General features: G+C 37.3%; 1 protein-coding gene across 2 annotated transcripts; it reads left to right on the top strand.

The window, feature by feature from the left end:
- The first annotated feature begins 17 nt into the window (after positions 1-17).
- ap3d1 (adaptor related protein complex 3 subunit delta 1) lies at positions 18-27,610 on the top strand. Of its 2 annotated transcripts, XM_053513056.1 has the most exons (33): positions 18-338; positions 8,523-8,618; positions 8,809-8,889; positions 9,131-9,211; positions 9,984-10,091; positions 10,237-10,366; positions 10,688-10,827; positions 10,918-10,991; positions 11,391-11,440; positions 11,537-11,586; positions 11,843-11,891; positions 13,337-13,482; positions 13,856-14,004; positions 14,519-14,749; positions 14,836-15,067; positions 16,099-16,244; positions 16,521-16,662; positions 17,273-17,344; positions 17,457-17,532; positions 17,897-18,093; positions 18,178-18,251; positions 19,122-19,284; positions 19,562-19,705; positions 21,219-21,272; positions 21,858-21,959; positions 22,147-22,305; positions 22,638-22,685; positions 23,279-23,468; positions 24,079-24,167; positions 24,260-24,345; positions 24,440-24,561; positions 24,771-24,850; positions 25,114-27,610. In XM_053513056.1, exons 1-33 carry the CDS (start codon positions 243-245, stop codon positions 25,207-25,209), a joined length of 3,753 nt encoding a protein of 1,250 aa, XP_053369031.1. In that variant the 5' UTR covers positions 18-242; the 3' UTR covers positions 25,210-27,610. The 2 variants fall into 2 exon arrangements, with proteins under 2 accessions (XP_053369031.1, XP_053369032.1); XM_053513057.1 differs by lacking the exon at positions 21,219-21,272.
- Positions 27,611-27,994: the final 384 nt, after the last annotated feature.

The raw sequence follows: 27,994 nt of genomic DNA, 5'->3' as shown, positions 1-27,994 counted from the left end.
CAGCTGATCCGGGCGCCATTTTGTCAGCCATTTCCTACGCGGGTCCGCTGCCAGTCGGTGAGTTTGCAGTTCCAGGTGGAGGACGGTCCCAGCTGGCCTCGCCTTCTCCGGGTAAGGATTAACTGCTGATTGTGTTCTCCTGTGAGGACGGTGCTCAGGTGGATGAAAGCCTGTCTAGGAGGCCTGTCAGATCGGAAAACACCGCTTGGTCTCCCCGGACAGCAGCAGCAGCAGTAGCAGTCATGGCTTTGAAGATGGTTAAAGGGAGCATCGATCGGATGTTCGACAAAAACCTTCAGGACTTAGTACGTGGCATTAGGAACCACAAGGAAGACGAGGTAATGTATTAGGTTTTAATTATGTATAGTGAATAAAAATTGCAGTTGTCCATATGTCTGAGTGAGGACGTGTCATTTGCTTTAAGCTAGAATGGAAAGCCGTTGAGCTAACGCACTAAACGTAACGGTTCCTATTAGCGACGGCTACCTGCGCTAGCTTGCTAACTTCCTCTGTTTCGGTTACTGATTTCCTCCCGTTGGTGGATATGAAGTAATAAACAAACCGCCGCCGCTTAATGCTGACATACTGAAATGTTTGGAAATTTTGCACACATGAATGGGAGACGGAGGTACATAAGAGGAAAGATATCTGCGTCTGGGGTTAGCATCGGAGTTTAGTCAGTGGAATGAAACGAGCACGTAAACGTTAGCTGAATGAATTAGCTAACTCTGTTTCTGAATGAACACGGGAACAAAGTGTAGTCCATCCAGATAACTGATACCCGAGCAGATCCTTCTTTCTCCGATACAGCTGCCTATAGGTAGCACCTAGATCAGGTGATGTAGCCTGCTGGCCTGTGAGCTCATCTAGCTGGGATAACCTGAGCACAGCTGACTGTCCTGACAGCTGTTCTGTTCATTTACATCAATCAGTTATTATCCGGAAATGTTAGCCAGTCAGTCACTGGGCTTGTCTGTGTGCAAATCAGTGTATGTGGCATTCTCAGGATGGAAATGTAAAATTGGAAATGGGTTTAAAATGGAAAGCACCTAGGACAGAGAGTTCAAGTTAGATGTTTTCAATTATTCAAGGTAATGATTTTGACCTTTTTATTTCTTTGTGCAGCTCAGTTTAACCGTAAAAATAGTGTGATCATAATTCTGATATTGCTAAAGATTACACTAAGCAGCTGAGGCCGGTAAAGACGCCTGTCCATTTCAGGGGAAACAAATAAATTTCTGTTCAAGAAATCGCTTGAAATAGCTGAGTGAGATCATGGTGTGAACATCATGAATTCGCATGAAGATGACATGATCTTTTGCACATTCATGATGGTGTCAGAATCTTTCACTTATTAAAAAGTTATACACGAAAAATCATTTTTCTGAAGCAGAAAGCGAACAAGACAAGATTAGGGAAGGATGCATTAGAATTGGCTTTAAGATGCCGGGAAGATGAAGAAGAATTAGACCTACAGTTGGCAGTAATGTAACCTCTTGGTTTGAAACGCCACAAAGAAGAAGAATCTGAGTTTTCTAAAAACACAGATAATATATAAAATCTTATTTCTTAAAGAAGGAAGTAAAAAAATTCGATCTTTTTTTTCCTCTCCTACCCTGCCAGAATTTCCACGCAGTAGCACAAATTTATAGTAACATCAATCCACGCTATGTTCCCAACATGTATTGTCCGTATAGTTTTGAACGGTTGTAGCGAAAAATATATAGTACAGTTTTATCAAAGGTAGCACTTTGTGACATGGTTTGATCGTTATCCGGATATAATCTCTATCACTTTAACACTAGTAGGAATTTTTTGACATGTTGATTTAACGTTGTCAATTCTCTAATCGACTGTACCATTAACGTAACTGTGCAAATTAAACAAAATGCACAAATGATAAAAAACAGAGAGAAACTTGTATTACTTGACATAAACCCATAAGTCACTTGAAGTAGTAGTATGGATTTATAGGTGAGGGCTAAAGCAGTGAAACATGATATATTTTTAGTGAGCGTGGGTAGGACAAATTTATAGAACGGCGGCGGCACAAGCTGACTCTTTACCTGTTTACACTTAGCAAAGGAAAGGTTACTGATGGAATAACTTATAAATTTTTATTATTTTTTGAGACGTTTAAAATGAAGGACAAAGAAGTCAAATGGGGATACTGTTATTCCTCTTTGTAACTTCTTTAGTCCCATGGTTCTTCACACGACAATACAGTTGTACAGTACATGGGACTGCACAAAGTGACCTGAGACGATTGCAGAATACACAATAAATACACAGACTATGAACGACAAGACATTTAATTCATGCTGAACAAATGCACTTGTTTCTTCAGTACACCTTAAGAGACTCCACCTCCCAAATTAAGTGATGTGCATTGCTAAGGCAGTGACATCAATGACCGGGCTAGCTGAATGTATATTAATATAAAACCATAGGAATCATTGAGCATCCTACTGTTCCTTCTGTTGCTGATCGGATAGACTAGTTTTGTGTGTTTGCTTTGTTTTTTTTCCCCATTTAAAGAAAGCAGGTCTTTCTTTGTTTTTTTTTTTTTTTCCTTCTTTAGCCTGCACATCCAACAGATTAGCCAATTGCAAGGAGATATTTGCTGAATTTCACAGAAAACGTATTTTGGATTAAAATCGCTGACTCATCCTTTAAGTCCCTAAACTTTCTGGTAATGCTGCCCTTTTCACACTTTGAGTCTGTTTTAACATTCAGGCCCAGCTGTTCACACATAGAAGGAAGATCTATAGATGTGATTTCTGTGTACATCAGTAATTATCATGTATAATACCCTACAGGTGAACAGAATTATCTTCATTTTTAAATCGATCAGATTACTGTTAAATAATGGCTGATACAAGGTTACATTTCCTGCCTTAATATTAGCTGTGAAGTCTTAGGACAAATATGTGACTCAGTCATGCAAGGCTAGATCTTTAAAATTGTATTCTGTATATTTCCTGAAAATTCCTGTATCAAAAATTTCTGTATATAAATACTGCTGAATGCTATGTAAAAAGGTTTCATTAAAGATTTTTATTTATTTATCACATGACCGTTCAGCTGTGCCTTGCTGACAGCGATGCAGTCCTTCCACATCTATGTCCGTGTAACGACAGTGCATCTGGCTTTGGGTGTGCGGTGTGTAATGTAGGCCAGGTTGTCCTGTAATTTTATCAGCCTGCTCAGCTGCATGTGTATCAGCACTGCTTCATTTGTCCCCAGCGCGTGTTCAACTATAGCCTCATTAGGAGCGCCGCATGCCTGAGGCAAAATTGCAGGATGTGACGTGACGGTGAAGCGCTCATCCTTCAGCGCTGCAGGCTGTCACAATAAGCGTCGTTTAGGCGGTTAACTATCCATCTTAATTTACATAATTTAGCAATATTAATGCAATAAAGCACTAATCCATTTTATTCCAGCAGCCAAGCAATGCTTTCAGCGTTTGCTCTTAAGCTCCTGCTCGTTTTTCAGTGACAGTTATGTTAAGCGTTGCTTATTTCGAACATCGCTCAGTGCATCCACCCATGACAGAAGGATAAATAAATCAGTTTTTTTATTTTTAAAGTATTGTGTATCTCTAGGCCTCGTGCCATGAGATTTGGCAGAAAATTAAATTTTAACAATTGTTCTTCCTATGCACGATGTTAACCTGATATTTAGGAGAGCTAAATACAAACAAACAATATGTATGAAAATGTAAAAGATGGATGTTTATTAACCTATTAAAAAAGAAATGAAAGAGATAGTTAACTGTTAGTACAGCACCAAGTTGGTCAGTAATTGAAAAATGCTGCTTGTATTAAAAAAAAAAAAAAAAAAGCCCCAGAAATGGTTTCTGATCGCTTTCTGGCTGTAGCTATGAAGGAATCATTTCAGATAATTTTGCTTTCAGATACATCAGATTTAAAATCAGGATCTACCTGGCTAATTTTGACAATTCCAGTCATTATTCCCACACTGATGTCTCTCGTTAACGCTATGTTCACATTTTTTTGCATTTTGTATAAAACCAATATTCATAACTGGCCTATTATGCCAGTGTGACAGAATGATATCCATTTTAAACATTTCATGTTTTTATATTGTGGCATAAAGTTGTAATCCACATGCAGATAATTAAGCTCAGTTTGCGCCCTTCTACAAATACCCACTCTTGTCATGGTGGTTGTTAAAATTAGCTCTCTGTTCTTTACTTTAGCTGCTGCAGATATTTAATATAGCATAATTTTCGGAGGATTTTCACATTCGCTGTGTTGAGTCTGACGTGCACGTATCGGTAGTTAAAAAAACAATGTCCTGTTCTTGGTCAAAAGGTTAGGTTAGCTTCAGTAAAACGGCTCTGACAGCAGTTCCAGCTGCAACGCACATCGCAGAATTATTTTATTTTTACTTGCTCAAACAGGTTCTATAGTATTGCTAAGGTATTGTGCAGTAGGTGTGCCATTTAACTATAGCCTCAAATGAAATCATAAAAAAAAAATTCTACTTTTAATGAATAAAGAATGTAGTAATAAAGTTGTTGCAAGACGAATAAAATATTGTGTATACACATTATTGGAAAATGATCAGCTTAAAGATGTTGCCAGTAATTGTTAATTAACCCCACTGTTGATAATTTTACATGAAGGGCTTGTCTCAAGTGTTTTATTCAGGATCTAGTTTAGCTTTGGTTCACTGTGGAGTCGAGAGATCTGGTGCACAAACCCACTTTAAATAACCGATCATTCAGCATTGTTGGTTGTTAAAGAGTTGTTTAGACGCCCAGAATGCAAAACTCCAACATCAGCAGGCATTTTCATCTATTTATTTTGGTTATGAAACTCAGCTAAGCATAGACATACTTATAATTGCACATTGTAGTTACAATACATATAACCATTTCCTAAAGGTGACCACTGGGATCCCTGATTCGTGGCGTTTGGTTGTCATATAGGCTTAACCCTGGAGAGTTGATTTAATGCTGATTTAGTGATTTTCACGGTAGGGCACAGGGATCGTTTCCGAGAACACTCAACATCAAAAAATCTGGTTCATTTTAATTAATGAGAACACAATTCCGAGATTCCAATGATCCGAGTCCTCTGGAAAAAGTAGTTTTAAACAATATACGTACTTGGGCACAGATCGAATCAGATATAGTAGCCACTTAGTACCTGAGGATTAAGCATAAACCAAAGTTTAAAATATATATATATTTTCTCATTCTTTTCTTTTCTAATGTTTAATGGTAACTCACAAACCAGGTACTGTACATGGATGCTGCCAGCTGCTGTATCAGAGAGTGTTAAACAACAATGTGAATGCTGGCCAGCAGGCAGGGTGGAAAGTAGAGCAAACCTTGGTACAAAATCAATCATGTCAAATGTGAAAACATCCTTAGTGATGTGGATGAGGAGTCCTGGTGCCCAGTCAGCATTGCAGATCATCCCAAAGAAGTTCAGTGGGGTTGAGATCAGGGGTTTGTGCAGACCACTCAATTTTCTCTACTTCAGTCCTGGCACTGCGTGTCTTTTATAAAGCTTGCTTTGTGCACAGGGATATCGTCATGCTGGAAGGAGTTTAAAATTGTGATGTTACTGCATACAGACTCATTGTGTGCATCCAACACTCTGGCAACAGTTTGAGGAAAGCTGACATATGGTTGTTATGATCAGATGTCCATAAACCGCTACATAGTGTGCATGTTCACATCCATTGTGGACTGTTAAACTTTTTTGTTTATTAAAGAAACATTACATTTAAGAATGTAATGTGTTTTAAACATGGTCTGTTTTACACGTCAAGGCCTTTGGCTGTAGTGTCTCTCTTCGCTCTGCTTCATCCAGAGACATTTGGAGTCAGATGTCATGAAAGACTCCACCTGTGTAACCTGTACCAGCTCACCTAGATACAGTGTCCGTTACCTAGCCAACCATGGACAGAACTTTAAAATATTCATCCCCTTCTAAATTAAACCTCAGGTCTTTTCCTTGTGTGGGTGTGTTTGAACGTCCATTTGTTTAGCTTTTGTAGAGCCAAGCCCTTTCTGTTTGTTTTCCCAGATAAGTACTGTCTGTTCATTGGAGAAGTCAGATTTTTATAGCCAGAGTGTTACTTTTTCACCCCACAGTAGGTGGGAAATGCAAGGCGTCTGACGTGTTCTGAAAATCTCACCACTTTATGATGTTTGTACTGTGAGTGAAAGAAGGGTTCAACTCGTTTACTTGAGAGACTCAGCTTGTGTAGCTGATAAGGTGTTTGAGTTTGTTTTCACAGTTAGGGGACTCTTATCTCGTCACATAGAAAGCACAGTACTATAATAAGGACACAGCAGGGATGCTGGAGAGAAGCAGCTGTGGACCCTTGCCTTTTCTTTTCCACTCATGTGCAGCTGGGAACTCGTGCACGACTGCAGTTATTCCCATAATGCCTCATTCTCTCTCCTCATTCTGTCTGTGTGCTGTCTCATGACTTAAGACGCATGACCCTCACTCCATACAGTGTGTGTGTGTGTGTGTGTGTGTGTGTGTGTGTGTGTGAGTGTGAGTGTGAGAGAGAGAGACGAACAGACAGACTGGAAGAAGAAGGAGAGAAAGAGAGGGGAGGGTTGTTCAAGGTCTTCATCTGTGCTGACAGAAGGTTTTGTCATGGTGTTACTGCTGCGGGTTTAAAATCAAGCTCACATTGTTTATTGGCCCAATGGCTTAAATGTTCTTTTAACCATGTCACTGACATGAATATTATAAGCCCTCATAAGATGTTGTTTATTTTAAATGTTTTACAAAATAAGTATAATGAGTAAACCATTACAACTAGGTTTGCAAAATGGACAAAAGAAACAGCTAATGATTAATATTAACGACCACAAGGTTGCCCAGAAAATACAAAATAATTTTTCCCTTGTACCCTGCATGGCCAAAGGTGTATGGACGGCTGATCATGATATATGCATTTTTCTTCATGTCCTAGTAGAATGAGATATCTACTGTGGTGCTGTGGGTTCTACGAGTGACTTACAATAAGGACAAGTTTGCATTGCGCTTCATGGGGCATTCTCATGCTTAAAAAAAAGGTGTCTACAAATTTATCTATATTGTGTATTTTTAAGAAAACTGACCCTAAAGGTTTTTTTTTTTTTTTTCCTTCTTTTTTTTCTTTAAAGAAGTTAATACTCAACCTAACATTTACACTGTAGGCTATAGATTGATGTAGACCCATGATCTTGTTGCAGTATGTAATACTGTTTAGTACAGTACTTCAGATCTAAGTTACTCCAAGCACGTTTTTCAGAGACATTTCTTTGAAGTGTAATGTGTTTATGCCAATCATAACCTGCTGCATATACAAAGGTTGACGATTCTTTATTAAAAGTCTATTTAATTTTATAATATTTTTTTTCTGAATAAAATATAAATGATCAATAAAAATGATCAATGAGAAATTTTTAAAGATTTTAACATTTTTTTTTTTAATATTAGTGCAACAATTAAACATAGTCTTAGCTTTCTTTTGTCAGTTTATAATTATTAAAAAGTAGTTAAATAACTTTTTTTTGTCAACTGATAACAATAAATAATAAACATGAATGATTAATAATGGTAATGGTAAGATGCAAGTACCATTTCCTCTTTTATTTTAGCACTTCTAGTGGCACAATCCCAACAAATTTATGAGCGTTAAATTAATACAACTGAAATAGTTTAAACAAGCAGGAAAATAAAGAAAATACAAAAAGACTGTCAAAAAATGCTTGTCTCTCAGTCCTCATTCAAAAACAAGACCAATGTCCACTCTGCGAAATCAGTCACCTTGTTGTGAGAGTGCTCTAATAGTGATGGGTGGAAATGTGCTACAACTGAATTATATATTTTATAAACAAGCAAATAAATTGTCCAAGATTAACCACCCCTAAACTGCAAGTGCGCCATCTTGTGGTGTACAGTTTAAAAGAAGTGTGAGCTAAGAAGAAATAATTTTTTTAATTCATTTTTAATTGGTTAAATACAATTTATTGATTATTAATTAATAATTAATTTGAACAATTAAAAAAAATATATTGAAAAATGACAATTTTAACAAATTAGAATCCCTGTAATACATCATGATATCTATGATAAATCAAAGACATATTGTCACATTTATCAAAATATCAGTATATAATATTAATATATTTTCATACAGTATCGTGAGGCTTTATTAAAGTTTACCGTTCTTAATTTATTCTCAAAGTTAAATTTTTTACTAATCTTTCATTAAGTTTCATTTCCTTGGTAAGACTTGATAATACTCCCTTTAGAACACAAATGAGACCTCTGCATCTAAAATGAACTAGGTTCCTATTAATTAAATAATCTTACAGCTAAATAAACATTTACTTGTGCTTTATCATATGAGTTTTAAATCAGTATATTAACAATAAAAAGCAAAATGCTTTCCTAGACTATTGAGTCTCACTATAAGAAGGAAGTGCTCCATCAGTATCACCCAGATTAATGCATCACTTTCTCTGCTGTCCGTAGGCCAAATACATCTCCACATGCATCGACGAGATCAAGCAGGAACTCAAACAGGACAACATTGCTGTCAAAGCCAATGCAGTATGCAAGCTCACCTACGTAAGTCCCACCAGTCTGTCCTTTGCATGCTTGATAAACATCTGCTGTACAGCTTTAACATTACATAGCTTGTGTGCAGGATTTGTGTTTTCCAGTAACACTGTCTTTGTGAACAAGCATTTTGTATGGCTACATTTTTAGTTGTGTGGGTGATTTTTTTTTTTATTTTTTTTTTTTATTTTTTGTACAGTTGCAGATGCTTGGATATGATGTCAGCTGGGCTGCGTTCAACATTGTCGAGGTGATGAGTTCTTCCAAATTCACATACAAGGTAAGAAAAGAGAAATTCTGAACAGACATATCAGGTTTTCGGGTCAGATTTAGGCTATGTAGAAACGCTATTCGAGAAACTTTGTTAAAAGTGAATAATGAATGTATGCTTTTGTTTTTTTTAGTCTTTAATAAAAATACTTTAACTAGGAAACAATCTTATTAATTTTGTACACTGGGGGTTTTACTTACCCAGTGAGCTTCCTAATATATTTTAAAATTCTATCTACTCTTATTCTCAGCGAATTGGGTATTTGGCTGCCTCACAATGTTTTCATGAAGGCACGGATGTCATCATGCTGACCACAAATCAGATTCGCAAGGTAAGCTATACAGTCCTTTCACTTATTTTGTTACATAGGTTGAGTTCTACAGAGTCTCAGTGAAGGACGCTCAGCATGTTGTCGTATTATTATTGGGCAAGCAGAAGGATTCCGTTAAACAGTGCACCTTCAAGCTCACCCAGGCAGAATCAGCAAGGTATGAGCTACTTGCGTGATAACAGAATAAAAATCATAGAACATTTTAATGCTGACGAGGTGCTGGAGCTCATTCAGGTCACCAGTGAACCATTTTAAGAATCAGCCATTAATTCTAGCAGGGCTGTACCATGATGCAGTCAGATGTGACCAATATTAATGGAGGCTGTACAGATGAGACTATTGTGTAAGAAACAATTATTATATTATTATTTAACAATTAAGTGTAACTATAACTGTGGAGGAGTTTACAATGCTTTGTTTTCATAACGTTTTTTTGACAGCAGACAATTTGATTTATTTTTTTTACCTTTTGTTTTAAAATAACATAATTTATTTATTCAACATAATCTTCACTACACCAGCACTGTTGTTCAATACTGTTAAAAAAAAAAAAATTGAGTTGCTGGTCTACTTGTCATGACAGTGATGTGGTGTTGTCTACAAGCCCCTGAAGTCGAGCTGTATTATTTGTCGTTAAAAAGTGTGGAACAGATTTGGAATCAACAACAAAACCCAAAAAAAAGGCTAAATGGGAATCTTCTCTTGGCAAAGTGTCTTAACTTTACATGTGTGTGAAATGCTTTTGTTTGTTTATTTTCCTTCCTTGCTCCAGGATCTTAGCAGTCCAAATCAATATGACACTGGCGTGGCTCTGACTGGCCTCTCCTGCTTTGTGACCCCTGACCTGGCTCGTGACCTGGCCAATGACATTATGACTTTGGTGTGGCTTTTTGTTAATATTTTGAAAGTATAAAATTTGCTTAATTTGCTTAATACTTGAAATGAGTGTTTTGCACATTTCCTCTGACCAATTCCTAATTTCCTCTCTCTCCCTCTCTCTCTCTCTCTCTCTCCCCCCATCTCAGATGTCCCACACTAAGCCATACATCAGAAAGAAGGCAGTGCTTATCATGTATAAAGTGTTCCTGAAGTACCCTGAGTCCCTGCGCCCTGCTTTTCCCCGTCTCAAGGAGAAACTGGAGGACCCTGACCCAGGTGCGGAGGTTTCTCTTAGTGCTTCATTCATTCACATCACACCTGTGTATTAAAGCTTGAGGAGTTTTGCAGTTCTGCAGGCAGGCATGCAACAAACAGTATTTCTTGCCACACAATGCATGAAAAGTACATTATTATTTTAGCCAATTCTTTTTAAACTTAATCCTTATTTACTGCATATGTACGCTACATACACACACTTGCTTTTGAAGAGCTTTTCTTGTGTACTAAGAAACAAAAGAAAAACCTGAGGCTAATCTTTCCAATACTGTAATCCAGTTCTGGTTCCTTTATGGAAATATGTGCTTCTCCTTATACCAGGAGTGCAGTCAGCAGCAGTTAATGTCATCTGTGAGTTGGCAAGAAGAAACCCCAAGAACTACCTGTCCTTGGCCCCCCTTTTCTTTAAATTGATGACCTCCTCCACTAACAACTGGGTCCTCATCAAGATCATCAAACTGGTATGTCGAGGATGCCTGCTCTTTTTCAATGTATTTTTGTATGCATCTGGAGAGGCATAACATAAATGCATGTGTGTGAATTTGTTTTAGTTTGGTGCCCTCACACCTCTGGAGCCTCGTCTAGGAAAGAAGCTGATTGAGCCCTTAACTAACCTCATCCACAGGTAACTTTAGCAGAGCGGCATATACGGTATAATTAACTTCAGGTGAATGAGGCACATCGCTATATATATTTTTTAGTACATGCAAATCACTGGTTCGGGAACTTTTCATTGAAAGGCATTCTGTTTCATTTATATGAATGAATTAAGAATTCTCATGAGAATCCGAAGTGCTTTAATAAGTGCAGGTTTGCTTATTTAGTTAACCAGATTTTTCTTTTTTCATATCAGCGGAATGGAAAATATATTTTTAAGTTCATATAAATTTTTATCCTAATGGGTAAACAAAGCATTATGCGTTAAATAACAGGTCTTTAATTTTGATGAGAATAAATTAAGATATAAATTCTATACACATTTTCCTTGTTACTGACTGTAGCCCTTTCTTCACTTCTCTTTCAGTACCTCGGCCATGTCACTGCTGTACGAGTGTGTAAACACCGTAATAGCAGGTTGGTGTATGCTCCCCACAGTCAAAATAATTCTAATATAAAGAACGTTTAATGTCGGTTATTTACAGTATTATTGTACTGTTTTCTTGTATGCAGTGCTGATTTCTCTGTCTTCTGGGATGCCCAACCACAGCGCTAGCATTCAGGTGAGTTTTAGGTCTTTGGGTGTGTTTTTATGGAGTTCTTTCGTATCAGATACCATACACTTTAGTCATCTAAAGCCAAGTATTTTAAATATAATAATTCAAAATTGCTTGAATTTTCAAAAAAGTGATTTTAAGCAAATTCGTAACCTTAGAATTAAAATTAAAGGGTATTTATGAGAAGAAAAATGCTTTAATATGCTTTAATAAATGACTCTTTTATGTTCTGATGATTTTTATTTGTTCCTCACATTCACAGCTCTGTGTGCAGAAACTGCGAATCCTGATCGAAGACTCGGACCAGAACTGTGAGCCTTCTGTCAATGCCTGCAGTGTGTCATTTTCTCATTGTCTGCGTGTTTGTGTGTTAGCTCCCAAAGCCCAACATGTGGAGGACCTGGAGACCTCCATCCTGAATAACTCAAAGCTGCCTTCGTGCTTTAGTTATGACTCTGCAAAAGAAGAATTCATGAGTTCCACCTGTCGTGGAAAAAGTTCTCTAGTTTGGATGATGTAGGTTAATAGAGAGTGTATACAGCATCTCTCATAAATCGGCATCTCTCAGATCAGAGCAATAGCACCTCCTGAAGGGTTTGAGTTATCAGGCTCCCACTGAGTGAAGTGAATAGAGTAGCTATGCAATACCTGGACTGAGTAGTTTTGGTTATCAGCAGTCTCTTACAAGAGTTTCTCATTCCTAAATTTGGAGACAATGAGGAATATATTCATGAGAATGTAAGAAGACTATCTCTCGTTTGCCTGTGAATAGAACAGATGTTATAGGGGTGGTAGTTAAAATAGGCCGCATAGATTCCTGATAGTGACTTCAGGTAATTTAATTGTCACACTTGGAGGCTTTAATTATTTCACTTAACTATTTTGCTAATTTAAGTTGACCTAATGAGAAACTGGATCAGATCTTCTGGAGTTTAAGATATGGAAGCTGGTTAAGTATAATTGTTAGGCTAAAAGTTTAGCTATTTGTTGAATTGTTGAGGTGGACTTCACACTTGTTAAAACAAGTATACACACTTGCTTCTGCTGCTATTTCTATAGCTAATAATAAAAATGATAATAATAGTAATGTGATCTTATGAATAAGCTTTTTATTAAAAATACAGGATTATCCCTCTGTAGTGAATATGTGAAGTATGTAACAAGTAAGTGTTGCGCAAGTGTGAGTTGCGATTTATTTTTGCATGCATTTTTTTCTCCATGAAAAATTAATTTTAAACCATATTCCAGGATTACACGATGCACGTTGCTGAGACTATTCACTGGTGTTGAGTTGATTAAGGGATCCAGTTGCATCTAGCCTTGATCTGTCTGATGACTCAGCATTTGCCAGTGGTGAAACAATTCCATACAAAACCTCAAGTCCTCGTATTTTTGTGTTGTGTTTGTCTCGTGTCTGTGTATATGTTGTGGTGTGTGTCTCTTCATCTTATGTGTTTGTGTATTTCTTTGGGTTTAAATATGGTGTGGCCTTAAGCATTTGAACTTTTCATAGCTTCTGTATATCTCGTCAAATTTGATAGCTTCTAGTCATATATAGTGTACACATATTTCTGTCTTTCTATTAAAATATTAGCATATTTCTAATGCAGGAAGACAGTGACTAATGTAATATACTGTATATACATAAAATAGAAACATGTACTGTAGGAGAGCAGTCCTAAATAGGTAGATATGTCTAAAGCTAGTTTTGCACAAGATCTCTTTTATTCCTTGCTAAGTGTGCTTCTGATTACAGTGAAGTACTTGGGTCTACTGGCTATGTCCAAGATCCTTAAGACACACCCGAAGTCTGTGCAGTCACACAAGGACCTGATTCTGCAGTGTCTGGATGACAAGGACGAGTCCATTCGCCTGAGGGCTCTGGACCTTCTTTATGGCATGGTATGGCAGCCTCTTTCTTTTGTTTCTCATTGCTTTGAATGTTTTTGGTTTCAGACCTAAGCAGGTTACCAGATAAAATGCACCTGCTGACTCTTTCACTAGCTTAAGATACACACTTTACATGGTGTTACAGAAAGAGTTAAATGCATAGACTTGGGCTTTTACAATAATAAGACCTTGATTACCTTAATCCTACAAGTAAATGTTTCATTGTTTGTAGGGGTCTCCCTCATATTTTCGAGAAATACATTTCTATGGCAAACCCCCTGCTCTTTACAAGAAACTGGTGTGTTTTAAAGTATGAAGTGCAGAACTGCCCATGTGCTGTTTCTCTGTTTTACTCAATGCTGTACAATGTGTCATATGTTTGCAGGTCTCTAAAAAGAACCTAATGGAAATTGTAAAGAAGTTGATGCTGCATGTAGATAAGGCTGAAGGCACCACGTATAGGGATGAGCTGCTAACCAAGATCATCGACATCTGCAGCCAGAGCAACTACCAGTACATCACTAACTTTGAGTGGTAAGGACCCTGCACACACAACAGAGCCCTGGAGATTAAACAGACGACACCCTGGTCACCTATTTGCAACAGGCAACTAATTTTTTATTTGCATTTCATTTAATACACTTGTCATCCTTGACCTAATAATACACTGTACATTTGTAAAAGAGAAGACACACTATCTGATGTCACCCACAAGAGGATTGAAGAGGCCCCAGAAGATCCCTTCAAAACAATTTTTTTTCTTCTTGCCTCAGTGAGTTTGTTACCTTGCTACAATTGCTACAATTGCTACAATTGCTTCAGTGTTGTGTACTATTAAGAGAATGCCACATAAATGTTTTCACCAGCTGACGGGCTTTCTTTTTTTAATAAGTACAGTTTTTTTTATGGGACTCGCACACAGGTACTTGTCTAGGGTACGGACCAGGACTTGTGTTCCTTCAACACTACAGATAGTTAATCTGAGGGCTCTATCTAAGCATTTGTCCCTTAACTGGCTCATTAATTTTCTGCTTGTGTGTGTTCTCAGGTATATTAGCATTCTGGTGGAGCTAACACGGCTTGAGGGCACCCGGCATGGTCATCTCATTGCCTCGCAGATGCTGGATGTGGCTATCCGTGTGAAGGCCATCCGAGTATTCGCTGTGGCCCAGATGGCAATGCTGTTGGATAACGCACACCTGCTGACAGGAAACATGCAGCGTAATGGTATCTGTGAGGTTCTCTATGCTGCCGCATGGATCTGTGGGGAGTTCTCAGAGTATGTCACATTTTAAATTGGTTGGAGAGTGGAGTTTAGGATTTTAAAATATTTCAGAGCAATTATTTTTTTTGTTATTTCCTTAGGCACCTTGAGGACCCAATGCAGACACTGGAAGCCATGTTGAGGCCCAAAGTGGCAACCCTGCCAGGCCATATCCAGGCTGTGTATGTGCAGAATGCTGCAAAGCTGTTTGCAACATTACTGCAGAAACATGAGGGGACAGAAGACAGTCAGGTTGCACAGGAGGCTAGCCAGCTGCTAATAGAGAGACTGCCTCTGTTTGTTCAGAGTGCTAACCTGGAAGTGCAGGAAAGGGTAAGGCCTGAAATTTCTTCTTTATTTCATTCATTCATTCATTGACCCTCAAGTTTTTTTCTGCACTGAGGCATCCCCCAAATGCTATCATCAGCTAGACATTTTAGGGACTATTGTTCTACATTTTAGTCAAATAAAAAAATTCTTATTTGTCACATACACAATCATACACAATATGATATACAGTGGAAATGCTTATATGACTGTCCCTTACCTAAAAATGTACAATGGAAAATTGCCCTAAAACAACACAAATTCAAGATAGTTAAAATTAAAAACTGCATGGCATATATATAAATATATACATTTGCGGGTTTACCAAAGTTACAAATAAAATATCATTAAAATGAAAAAATATAAAATACACAGAATTTGGAAAGTGTAATTGTAAACTGAAGTAGAAAAAATAATAAAAATATGGAGTTTAAAAATATGGCAAGTAGGTCTGACAGCAGCAGTATGAGTGGAATATGATGTATGAAATGAAATGTGTACGTCAGCAGTGTTCTTGTTTATGTTCTAAAGTGCAAGTTAGTCCTTATGTGTAAAACAAATGTGCAACATATGAGCAGTGTGCAAATGTGCTCCATCACACAGGTGTGAAGAAAACAAATGTTAATTTCCCCCATTGTTTACCCATTAGTTTTGTAGCCATGGATTGTTGTAGAATATCGCTAGATCGTGTGGACTTGAACTTCCACGTCACATTGCCTCTGGACGTGGTTTAAATTAGATCCACAAAAATCAGATGCAATGTGTTTTTCTTTTCCTCCTCCACTGTTCAGACTACATAAAAGCAATCTGATTGCAAATCTGCATATGCCAAAATTGGATTTGGGCTGGCGGTCTGAACAAGGGTTTGCAGTTGCCCCTTTTTTCTAGTTTTAACCCATCAGCCTTGAGACCAAATTGTTTACTTGCTGACTAACATATCCCACCTCTTAACAGGTGCCATTTAAACAAGATCGTAAAAGTTTTAATGTTATGGCAGTTAAGGTGGTACATAATGTGATTTCTTGGTTTTGTTCCAGGCATCCTGCATTCTACAGCTGGTGAAATATATTCAGAAGCTACAGCAAAAGGATGTAGAAGTTTCTGAGGAGGTATCTGCCCTATTTGCTGGGGAACTCAACCCTGTGGCTCCTAAAGCTCAGAAGAAAGTGCCTGTGCCTGAAGGGTGAGTCTCCAAATGAGATGCCACACACAATGACTTTAAAGTCAAATTCTGTAATCAAATATAATTTTGTTAATTTATTTGCAAATATAATCATGTCAAAGATACTGAAATCAATAGTAGGCAGAGAGAAGTTATTACCTTCTTATTACCAGCAGGGTACATAAACATTTCTATTTTTAGTTTTTTCTTGTTATATCCACCCATAAGTGAATCGCATTATCCAAAGGCCACTGAAAAGCCATCCACTAATTCAACATGCTGTGTTTGGTTTTGCAGACTAGACCTGGATGCCTGGATCAATGAACCTCCATCTGAGAGCGAGTCTGAGGATGAGAAGCCCAAGACTTTATTTGCTAAGGAAGAGGCAAAGCACTCTCGACCACGGCACACTGAAGTGGACGAGAAAGAGCTAGCACGGGTGTGTATTCCTGAACTGTAGTATGATTATCCATAAGAGCTTGTAACAAAGCTGAACTGGGTCTCAAATGTGTTTTGATAACACCTTTTGAAAGATTTTTGAAATCTGTAAAAATTTATTTTACAAAAACTGTTGAAAGACATGCAAAAATAAGTTTTATGAACATATATGGTAATAATAGACATCCCAAGGTAATCAGAAAAGCTCAAAATAAGAGATGATCATGGTTTAGGTAAAGTTTTATACCAAATCAGCTTTGTTTTGCAATTAAAACGTCACAGCTGACCTTATTACCCTGTTGCCCCCACTTTAAGACGGGGGAAAAGCAAAACAAGAATGTTTTACAATGATGGTGTGTAGCAGTGTTTTTAAATAATATGCCATTTTTGTTCTGTTGAATCTTCAGCATACTAACAAGTCTGTTTTTAACACAAGTGATTAACTTAATGAGTTGCAGGAGTTTGTAAGGTGTCCTGAACTGAGATTGCAAACTAAGTTTTCGTTCCTACCTAAATATGAACTCATTTCTTTAAACCATCACAGTTATCTGCGCCGTAAATGTGCTGGGGTTTTGTACTAATCTCTTTCCTGCCTCTTTCAACCCAAACAGAGAAGGGAAGCCAGGAAACAGGAACAAGCCAACAACCCCTTCTACATTAAATCTTCTCCATCCACTCAGAAGGTACAGCAGAGTAAAGAAACTGACTGACAGATTAAATGTATTGTATAATATGATTAGGTGCCTTCAGTTTTAATGCTCGCGAAAACAAACGTTTGTGTGTATGATCATGCAGGTGTATCAGGACATGCCAGGTGTAGAGCACATTCCAGTGGTACAGATTGACCTCAGTGTGCCACTCAAAGTCCCAGGTAGGCTTGTGTGTGAATATTCACTTGTCTCTCATTAAAGATGCACATATTTTTAAAAGTATTTGAATATTTATAATAAAAAAACCTTAAAAAAAACTTCCATATCACACAGCTGGAAGTCACTGACTATTACTTCATTAATCTTTTTTTTTTTTTTTTGAGTTAGTGTGTGAATCACTTTCTGGAAAAGCACCACAATGCTCTCAAGCATAAATATGAATATATATATATATGTATATATATATATATAATTTTTTTATTTTTTTATTTTTTTTTTATCTTTAGTTTTTGTGGTTTTAAAAGAAGTACTTTAGGGAAACTAAAATAGTTGGCTATACATTTGATGTCCACTTCCCTCTCTCAGGGATGCCCATGTCTGACCAATACGTGAAGCTGGAGGAGGAGCGTCGACAGAAGGAGAAGGCAGAGAAGAAGAAGAAGGAGAAAAAGAAAAGGAAAGAGAAGCATGGGAAAGGGAAGAGAGATGACTCTGGCCCTGAGAGTGAGGAAGATATCAGACCTGCTCACCAGGTCGACATCGTCACAGAGGAGATGCCAGAGGTACTGCAGACAGTACGCTGAGACTATTATAATTTTAAAAGGGTAGAATCCTGCATTTTGATTATGTTTCTGATCTTCTTGCAGAATGCCTTACCAAGTGATGATGATGACAAAGACCCCAATGATCCACACAAAGCCCTGGACATCGATTTAGACAAGTATGTGCCGTCTATCATAAACATAAGTTAACTAGTCAGCCCTTTACCAGCCCACTTTCTCAGTTAATACTAAAACCTGGCATTAAAACTCCGTCATTATTCTTTAATCTCTTTGTTACAGTTATTTTTAATTTTTTTCTTTAAATTATTTGCTAGTGCATCTGTTGGTCTCAAGTCTCAGTCATGCAGTCAAGGGCACCAGTATAGGCAGCCCTTGGCATGTCCACTTTCTCTCACACACACACACACACACTTTGATCTGGCTTCTTTTTTCTGACTTCTGTGCACACCCATTTGTCTCCCTGCCAGTCTGCTTTCTGGTGCTAACTGCAGGTGAGTGCTAGGTCCACAAGCTAGTTTGATGGACTACCCAGTTACCAATTCCTGCTTTTTTCCCCACTTTTCTAAATTATTGCTGTCGGTATTGGAAATAGTAGTCGACCTGGGGACGTCTTTGTGCTGCTTATAGGAAAGCACTCATTTAGTTTTATCATCTGTGCTGGAAAACTAGTTGCTGGGATTGATGTAAATTTTATAGTGAAATTACTGCTTGTAAGTGGGTTGATGTGCAGTTTCCTACTCCAGTAAAAGTCTGTTATTACTCATGAATGCAATTTGAAATTGTTTTATTGTAATACAGTTTGTCCCAGCAAAATTTCCATCTAAATGACTGCTTAGTTAAGATTGCTCAACATCCTTGCCTATCTGTGTTCATCAAAGCTAACTCTTTCAATTTTAGTTTGTTCATTTATTTTGCTTCCGCTTAGTACTGAGATGTAGAATACTGATTCCTGTAGCGCTTGGTGTAGAAAAGTTAGTCTTCTAAATATGGAACACTGAGGGGATGTGTCTGTGTGCGTGTGTGTCTAGGCCCCTGGCAGACAGTGAGAAGTTGCCAGTGAGGACACACCGTCCCGAGGTTCTTAAGAGCCCTGGGGCAGATGATAATGGCGAAAATGTCCAACAGGAGCCTAAGAAGAGGAGCAGCAAGGAGAAGAAAGAGAAAAAGAAGGACAAGGATAAGGACAGGAAGGTATGACTTAATAGATTAAGACAAAGCAGAAAGCTATTGCTATGTAGAAAATTGCTATGTATTGCTATGCAGAGCATGGTTTATTTATTTATTTATTTTTATTGGTTAGAAGGCGTTATGTCTATAAATAATTTTATACATTTCTATGAAATAAAATCTTTAAGTCAGATTGGAGGTTTATATGTTTTACTGATGTGTTTATTTTTTAACATACATTTACAATTGCTAATGTATCTATCCCTAAACCTGCAATCAACCTTGTGGTTTGTTGTAACAGAAGAGCAAAGAAGAAGAGAAAAAGAAAAAGAAGAAGAAACACAAAAATGATGTGGAGGAAGAGCCAGTGGAGCCTCACTCAAATCCAGTGCAATCAGAAGACACCAGTGCTGTGGCAGCCCCACCTACTTCCACGTCTGCCGAGGTACTACTTTACAGCAGTTCAGGATTTTTTTTATGTTTAACTTTAGGGAAGAACTGTTCCATTGGAAAAATACCAACACATTGCAGAGTTTAGCAGAATTTAACCTGTTTTTTAATAATCACATAAATAGAATTGTGTAATACGCTAGTTATCAAGATTTAATGTCCTTTTTGACAATCAACTAATTATCACTCTAAATTAATTACTGTCGCACCAATCTAAACCCACTGATTAGTGACCACAGCTAGTAATGATTTACAAAAAAATAAATTTCATGCATATGGATATTTTTCCTTCTCATCTTTTTTTTAAATAGACAGATTATAAGAACTTCTAGGAAATCATTGTATGTGGTGATAAAGATGAAATTATCCTTACATGTGTTTACAGTACTGTGCAAAGATCATGCGCCACCCTTCATTTTTTCATATTAAATTATGAAGTTATTAGTAGGAAATTAAGTGCCTAATGATAAAAAAATTATAGACATAATTAGACATAGACAACTTTAGCAACAACCTCATTTCCCCCCCATTTCCCTTCAGAATCTCTAGTAGACTAATCACTAGGCCTAATCATCGTTCATCATCTTTACCTGTTTCTCACTGGTTCATAGCTTGAGTTAGATGTTTTTTGTTCTTTAAATGCTTGATTCGTAGGTCACTACTTAACAAGCATTGGCCCAACAATAAAAAAAAAAATCCACTGTAACAGGTACAGGGGCTAGACTAAAAATAAGAACAAAATGACAAACAAATCCTTAAAGATGACCTGATAACTTTTCCTCAAAAAGTACAAGAACACATTGATCTTGGAAGCTAATTATGAAGAAATGAAGGGGAGGGGGGTGATGCTAAAGACTTTTTCACAGTACTGTATATTGAGTAGTATTTCCAGCGTCTATGCAATAAGTGCTAAAATCAATCAAACCCTACCTGGGTTATTTGAAGTTAAGGAAATTTTTCTTAGTGTTGTAATTCTTTTTTTTGTTGCCTGATTTATTTGGTGCCAGTATCTCTGTAATATATTGAATTTTTCATGGTTATAGGTTTATGTTAAGCATTAGGTTATTAGGTTTTTGATACTGCAAAGATTTTCATAAAGAAGCATCTCATAAAATGTGGCACAGAGGTGTTTTTGCATTTAAAGGGAATTCCGTTCTTAATGTCATATTGCTGCTTACCATTAACATATGATTTTCAATAACTAGTTTTGATTTAACACAAAATTTTCTACAGTGCAGTCTGGAGTCCCAACGCTTGCATACTCTTTTACTTTTTTTTTTTTTACTCTTTTCCTTTTTTTTTTTTTTTTTTTGGATTTCTCATTAATATGGTGTTAAACGTTACTGAACAATTGTAAGAGGGGAAAAAAAGTAGTACTTTTTGTTTATAAGAGTTCTCCTGTGACATCAGAACAACACCCAACCACACAATGTGGAAATGGTGTATTTTAATATACCTTAGAGCTGTTTGGTTGAACTTCATTCTCTATCTTGCCCTTTTTGTTCTAGGCCTCCGATTTGGATTTCTGGCTCTCTAGTGCTCCTGTTCCCCCACCTACCAAGGTCCGGTTTCACCCTCCTTTCATTCACATCATGGTGTTTATCTTTGTTCCTCCTAACAAAAACCTTGTAATTCCATCCTCTCTCCTTGTCAATGTGCCAAGGTCTCACTCTGTCTTTGGTCCCTCAACAATTATTTACAGGGATCTTGGTCGTAAATTTCTGTGCTGGCTGTGCGTTTGTTACTCCTGTAATTGTCCGTGTTTGACCAGCTTTCATTAACATTGTCTTGTGTCTTGCTTTGCTGTAAACCATGTTTTTGCAGTCAGGAATGTTGCTGGCGTTTCTGCTTGATCCAGACTGTTGTAAGCAGCTGTTGATTTCTGCTGATAACAGATATAACTTGTATTTCAGTGAAATTTTGTTAGACAAATTTATGAGACATTTTATTCCTTACTATTTTAAGTCCTTTCTCCCTTTTTCTCAGCATCATTTTCCAGACCAGTATTAAGTCAATTAAGCAGGAACACTGCTGCAAGAGCAGATGTTTAATGTGCATGTTCATTATATCATTCATAATGCATACGTTTTATTAGTATTTTAAATGGCTTCTTTAGTCACATGTGCTAATTTGAAGAGTTTTTTCAGGAGGTAGCAGTTTCACCCTCGACCCCAGCACCTGAGACGAGCGTAGCTGCAGCTCCAGATTCCGAATCAGACGAGCCCAAAGATGAAGAAACCGAAGAGACGGTGGGTCACAGTTTCAAATTTTATTAGTTACAGCTAATGATACGACCGAGAATTGGAGACATAACCTGTTAAACCACATAAACTATCTGTACACGGTGTTGTGATTTAGGAGAATAAAACGGTGGTAAATGTATTGAACATGGGCAGTAATCCATGTAACCTTTTCATCTGTTTGCTTCTCATTCAGAAATCATCTAAGCATAAGAAGAAAAAGCAAAAAAAGGAAAAGGATGAAAAGGAGAAAAAGAAGAAAAAGCGCCATCACCATCACCACCACCACAGTGAGGGAGACGGGAGGGATTCGGTACAGAATGGCACCATGGAGGAGGAGGAGGAGCCTCTGCCGGTCAGTTGCTTTCCAGCACCCCTCTGGCACTGCTGTGTTAAAATGCACACTACCAGTAGTGAGAGTGAACTAAAGTGTGAAAGCAGGGAGATTAGATTTCTCTTTAAATCAGTTTGGTTACAGATTGGCAATTGTATTTTTGCATTTGAGGACTATTGTGCCGAACGTGTCATAGAAACACAAGGCAAGGTAGTCCAGATTTACATTAGAAATCTAGCATCTGCAAGTGGATTTAAATTTTACTGTCAGGAAAATGTTGTATGTGCTGCTTAGCTGTCCTGTTTTTTGTTACTTCCATGTGTTAACATTGTTTCCCCACCCCCTATTTACAGCCCATGTCAAACTACTGTCTCCTGGCTGAAAACACGTACATTAAAATGGTAAGTATATCAGTGAATTGAGTTAACTGATTTAAAGTCATATTCATACCCACACTACAATTCCTCGAAATGAATTCAGTCAATTAGGAACCTAGAAGTGTGATGTGATGTTAGTCCTGCTGACTAGATGTGTATTTGTTTATGGTGACTTAAAGATCTTATTTATAATGAATGAAACACGTTGCTAAGCTAGTGGGTAGATAGACCTGTCGTGTTATGGGATTCTGCCGTTTAAATCTTGCCCTGTTCCTTGTCTCCCTTCCCTGTTAAAGATGAAGGAGGATGCTGATCAGGTACTGGCAGATAAGAAACTCCAGCTTCAGTAAAGAGCAGTGTTTGGTGTGCAGTGCTTCAGAACTGTGTGCTTGATTACGCTTATAGTGCATTTCATTCATATTAAATACAGCAGTGTTTTCCCAGCAGATTGTACTATTTAAAAAATATTTACCTTTCCTTTTAGATTAGGTTTATGAATCTGAATTTTAATCTTAGATTTTTCTGATTTTTTTTTTTTTTTAAGATGTTCTGAAATGTGAAAAATGTAGTACCTCGTTTCTTCATTCTGAAAGTGCACTGTGGTTCTTTTTTTCCAGGTGTATGATATTCAGGGAAATTTGCAGGATGGCAGTCAGGTTGTGGTGTCTGTCATCTTTGAAAACAAATGCAACAGTTTCCTGAAGTCCATGGAGTTCAATGTGCTAGACTCCCTCAACTCTAAACTGCAGCGGCCAGATGGAGCTGGACCCCACGATGGGCTTGTCGTGCCCTTTCAACTGCCACCAGGTACGATCAAGAACAAAACTTGACCTGCTATGCGACTTCATACCAAGATACATTTTCCCACGGCCACTCTCTGACTCAAAGACTTCTTGATAGTATAAACAGAAAAATTATTCTTTTCCCTTTTAATAAAGAAATAGACAGATTAAATATAGCTAGGAACAGCTAAGACTAAATCAAAATATTTGCATGGTGTTAAAGAAGTAGCATTTAAACAATATAATTTAGTTATATTGAGAGAGTGGCACCCCGTCCATGGTGTGCCCTGAGTCCCATTGGATAGGCCCCTGGGATAGGCTCCTGGCCTCCTGCGACCCTGTACAGGATAACCTATTAATTGTTCTGAGTAGGGCATTGAAACATTAGGCTCTTTTTATTTTTTTATTTTTTTATTTTTTTGCACATTATGCTTTGCTTCATGTGACACTGCTCTATAGAATGCACGCACCGACACACACACATTGTAAATGTTATGAAAACGCACGTCGTTGCAAATTTAGACAAAAAAGACTAAATTATAAAGTATAAATTATGCTCAAAGTATCAAAAAATTAGATGAGGTTTTTCACTATTTAAATTATAGCCAAAGCTTTTTTTTCCCCTCTTTCTTCAGGAGTATCAAATGAGGCCCGCTTCGTGTTCTCAGTGAAGAGCATTGTCATGCCACAGAAACTGAAAGGAACCCTCACCTTCATAGTAAAGGTAAAACTTGTCATTTCACACACAAGAGGCATTTACACAAGGATGGCACTCGTCACTAATCTACATCACTCGTCTGTGTTTCCCTGTCTCAGTCGGAAGATTCCGCAACTCATGAGAAACTGGACTTCAAACTGCACTTTACCTGCACATCATACCTAATCACAACTCCATGCTACAGGTCAGTAGTGAGCAGAAACGTTTAAGTAGAATCGAATCTTGATTTTTGTTTACCTGGCAGCATTTTATTTAACGGATCTAATTTATATAAACAGTGATGCGTACGCTAAGCTGCTGGAGTCCGGAGACCTAAAGAGCAGCTCTCTGAAGCTGGAGGAAGTAAACATGCCTTTTCACCACCTGTTGGCTAGAATCTGCTTCCATCACCATTTCTCTGGTAGGTGTTGCGAAAGTTGTTTATCAAATAAAACTCTTGGTCACAAAATCTAATGTGTCGATGGTAAATAATGATTCCGATTAATAATACTGGAGAAGTTGTTTAAATACTTTGTAGGTTTGAATATTTCTTAGCCTTATCCTAGTCTCATAGGATTTTCTAACCCTCTCATGTCTATTATTATTATTATTATTATTATTTTGCAACAGTTGTGGAGAGGATCGACTCCTGTGCCTCCATGTATAGCAGGTCAATCCAGGGTCACCATGTATGTCTGTTGGTTAAAACTGTAAGTTCTCAATTCTTTCCTTCATTTTATTTAAAAAAATAAAAAGAATTGTTGCATGCCTGTCATTATTACAGAATTGTAAATAAAATGTGTTTTGTACGAGGAGAGGTAAGTTAAATACCACCAATTGATCAGGTTTTTAATGTTTGTCAAAATGAATGTACAATGTACAGACATAACATCCATAGTGTTTAATAAAATCTATTTAAAAAAGATCCATTTATGTGTAAGCGTAGTCTAAAGTTTAACTCTCTTTGCCCTAGGCTGATCAGACAGTCTCCATTGACGCTAAATGTGATGAGCCCTCATTGCTGGGGAACGTGCTGGAAGAGATAAAGCAGACCTTCTCGCAATGCTGATTTTGTCTAAGAGACCAATGGTGCCCTTGCCCACCCACTCCTGTACCCTCTTGCTGAATCTGACACTCTGAATCGTATTAAAAATACTGAGGCTGGTTTCCCCTCATCTCTACCTACCTTATATTTATTGGAACTCTTGATTCGCTTTATTTTTCTCTTTTATTTCTGTCTTTTCTAATCTTCTCGTGTGTCAGTCTGGTGTTTGACCTCGCCCACCCCATCCTGCTTTCCCATTGTCTTAATAGTCTGACTCTTAGTTTATTAACTGGATTTATTTGTTCTTTAAGTTTTTTTGTATAGTCTTTCATTTCAGTCGCTACATCTTTGTTTAATCTTCGACTTAAACTTGAGTTTCTGTCCTTCAGCCTGTGTGTTTGTGCACATGTGCGTGTCTGTGAGTCTATTTGTCTTTCACTCTGTTGAATGCCATTTTCAGGGAGCATTCAAAACTTTTTTTTTTTTGCCTCTAAGTTTTATGCCTGAAGCAATGCCCACATTTTTCCAATCTACCAATCTAAATTTTAGTTAATCACTCTCCTGCCCAAGTACCTGTAATATACACGCCCTGGAAACATGGTTCCAAATGTCACCTAATGCACTTTTTGATTTGAAAGTCTGGTTAGTTCTGGGACCATTCAGTTCACTCAGACTTGTTACCAATAAACTTTTTTTTTCTTCTTTTAAAATAGAATGGCTTTTACAGATTCGTCTGTGTTTACACTGACAGAATAAATCAAATACAACACTTACTCTTATGGTAGTAAGAGTTTTCCACATTATTGTAAAATGCACAGCTTTACAAGTTTACTATACACTAAAAGATGCTGTGGAGGTTTGCAAATAATGAACAGTGTAACTAACACATGGGAGAATTACTTACTGAGGGCATTACTGCTGGTCGCTTAACATCGTAACAGGAAACCGGATAAATGTCCATCAGAAGGTTCCAAATACATGATGAAGGATTTCAAACCCAAACAACCCAGTGCTTGAACCAAAAGTATCAGATGAAATCATTTCAGTCAGTATTGTGCATAGCGGTAACCTGTCTCTCTCTATCTCTCTTTCTCTCTCGCTCACTCTTTCTTGTTTTTGAGATATGCCCTTAGTTTCAGTTATTTCTGCATCACTGTTTACTTACTGAAAATCGAACGAAGTTCAGAATCATGCCTGTTTCAGTTTTTCACTTGCCCATTGCGCTGAATTGCATTTTTTTCACACAAATTTCCCTATTATAAACCTTTTCCCACTCCAGTGTACGGATTAATCAAAGAACTTGCACAAATGTATTTCCTGGTTCTGGTGACCTGCTCTAGCACTCTGTAGCACACTGATTTAACATCCAGCTGAAACCAGATACTTTGTCTTCTGAAAGCCCTCAAACTAAGAACTATTGCACAGCTCTGTTCGACTGACGAATGCTATTCAGCATTTAAATAGCTAGACAAAAATCTTAGTTAAGGGCAACTGTTGGCCGATAAGATCCAGCTTGTGTTCATGTAAATGACCAGCCAATAAGGCATGTCCCCCGTCCCAAAGTATCTGTATTTCCTTAATCTTCAGCATGTGAATGCAACTTTTGGTGGATATGTCTGAGTGGAAAGTGTAATCTATATGAACACAGGCTAAACCGTGGCATACAGAGAAGCATCTATAATTATTTTTTTAAACGAAGACAAACTTTTTGTGCAAAGTTTATTTCAAATTAATCTTGCATGAGTAGAAATTGTGATTTTGTTCTTTTTGTCGGTGTCTAAGGAAATGCATCCATAAACCATCCCTAGCATTCATTCCTTTTTTTTTTTTTTTTTTTTTTGCTCTTCTTAGTTTTCTTTTATATATAAATATATACAGTATATTAAGTGTAAGTGGGCTTCATCATACCACACTTTGGATTGTATAATGTATTTTATTTGTTAAGAGTACATACAATTTAGGGGAAAAAAAGGAATGCTTTTAAATTTTAAGTTTTGCATTAAATTATCATATTAGAAGGTCAGGGTTTTGTTGATGTTAAAGACTCAGAGATAGGGTGTAACCAGCTCATAAAAGCAGCCCATGTACTGGATACCAACCTGCTTCCCCCCCACTCCCATCCCGACTCCCCAAACGCCATCTTTCCTGATCAACTGTAGCGCAAATCTTGCTGGATTTTGCTTGTATCACTCAATGTACTCTCAGTGCTCTTTCTGTGAAGGTACTGACTCCTTCCACTATGTATTTTCTGACTGTATGATGTAATATAATGTTTCAAGAATAAATGAGAATGACCAGTGATTTGCTATTTACATTCCCTTTAATTGAGAGGTTTACCCAGCAGAATTATCATAGACGTAGGCTGCTGTAGTTTTCTTTTGTTGTGTGAAGGTGGTGTACCAATAAATTCCCCACTTCTGAACAATTTGTTTTCTTTAATTCTTTTTGCCGTTAGATAAAAGATGAAATATTAAATATTTTTGTGAGACAAGTGTGCTTTAGAGATGATTGATTATTGGCAGTAGGAAAAGTATAAATAATGCAGTTTAGTTTGGTAAATCAAGTATTGTGACTTGCCCATTATAGTTAACATTATATTTATTTAATGTTTAAGTTTGTGCAAATTACAGAAAGCATTTGTACCTGCTGCCAGGGGAAACACCATCCAAAAAGTTAGCACCAAATACCTTGTCAATACATTTGTTTCAGGCTTAATAATAAATACATGCTTGTATTTAATTTAATTATGAGTTTACAGTTTGCTGCTGATAAATTTTTTGAGTATATAATTTGTTTGTTTGTTACTCCA

This window comes from Clarias gariepinus, chromosome 15, assembly GCF_024256425.1.
Source record: "Clarias gariepinus isolate MV-2021 ecotype Netherlands chromosome 15, CGAR_prim_01v2, whole genome shotgun sequence".
Taxonomy (NCBI): domain Eukaryota; kingdom Metazoa; phylum Chordata; class Actinopteri; order Siluriformes; family Clariidae; genus Clarias; species Clarias gariepinus.
The sequence above is the reverse complement of the archived record's forward strand: the minus strand, read 5'-3'. Positions and strand labels throughout refer to the sequence as shown.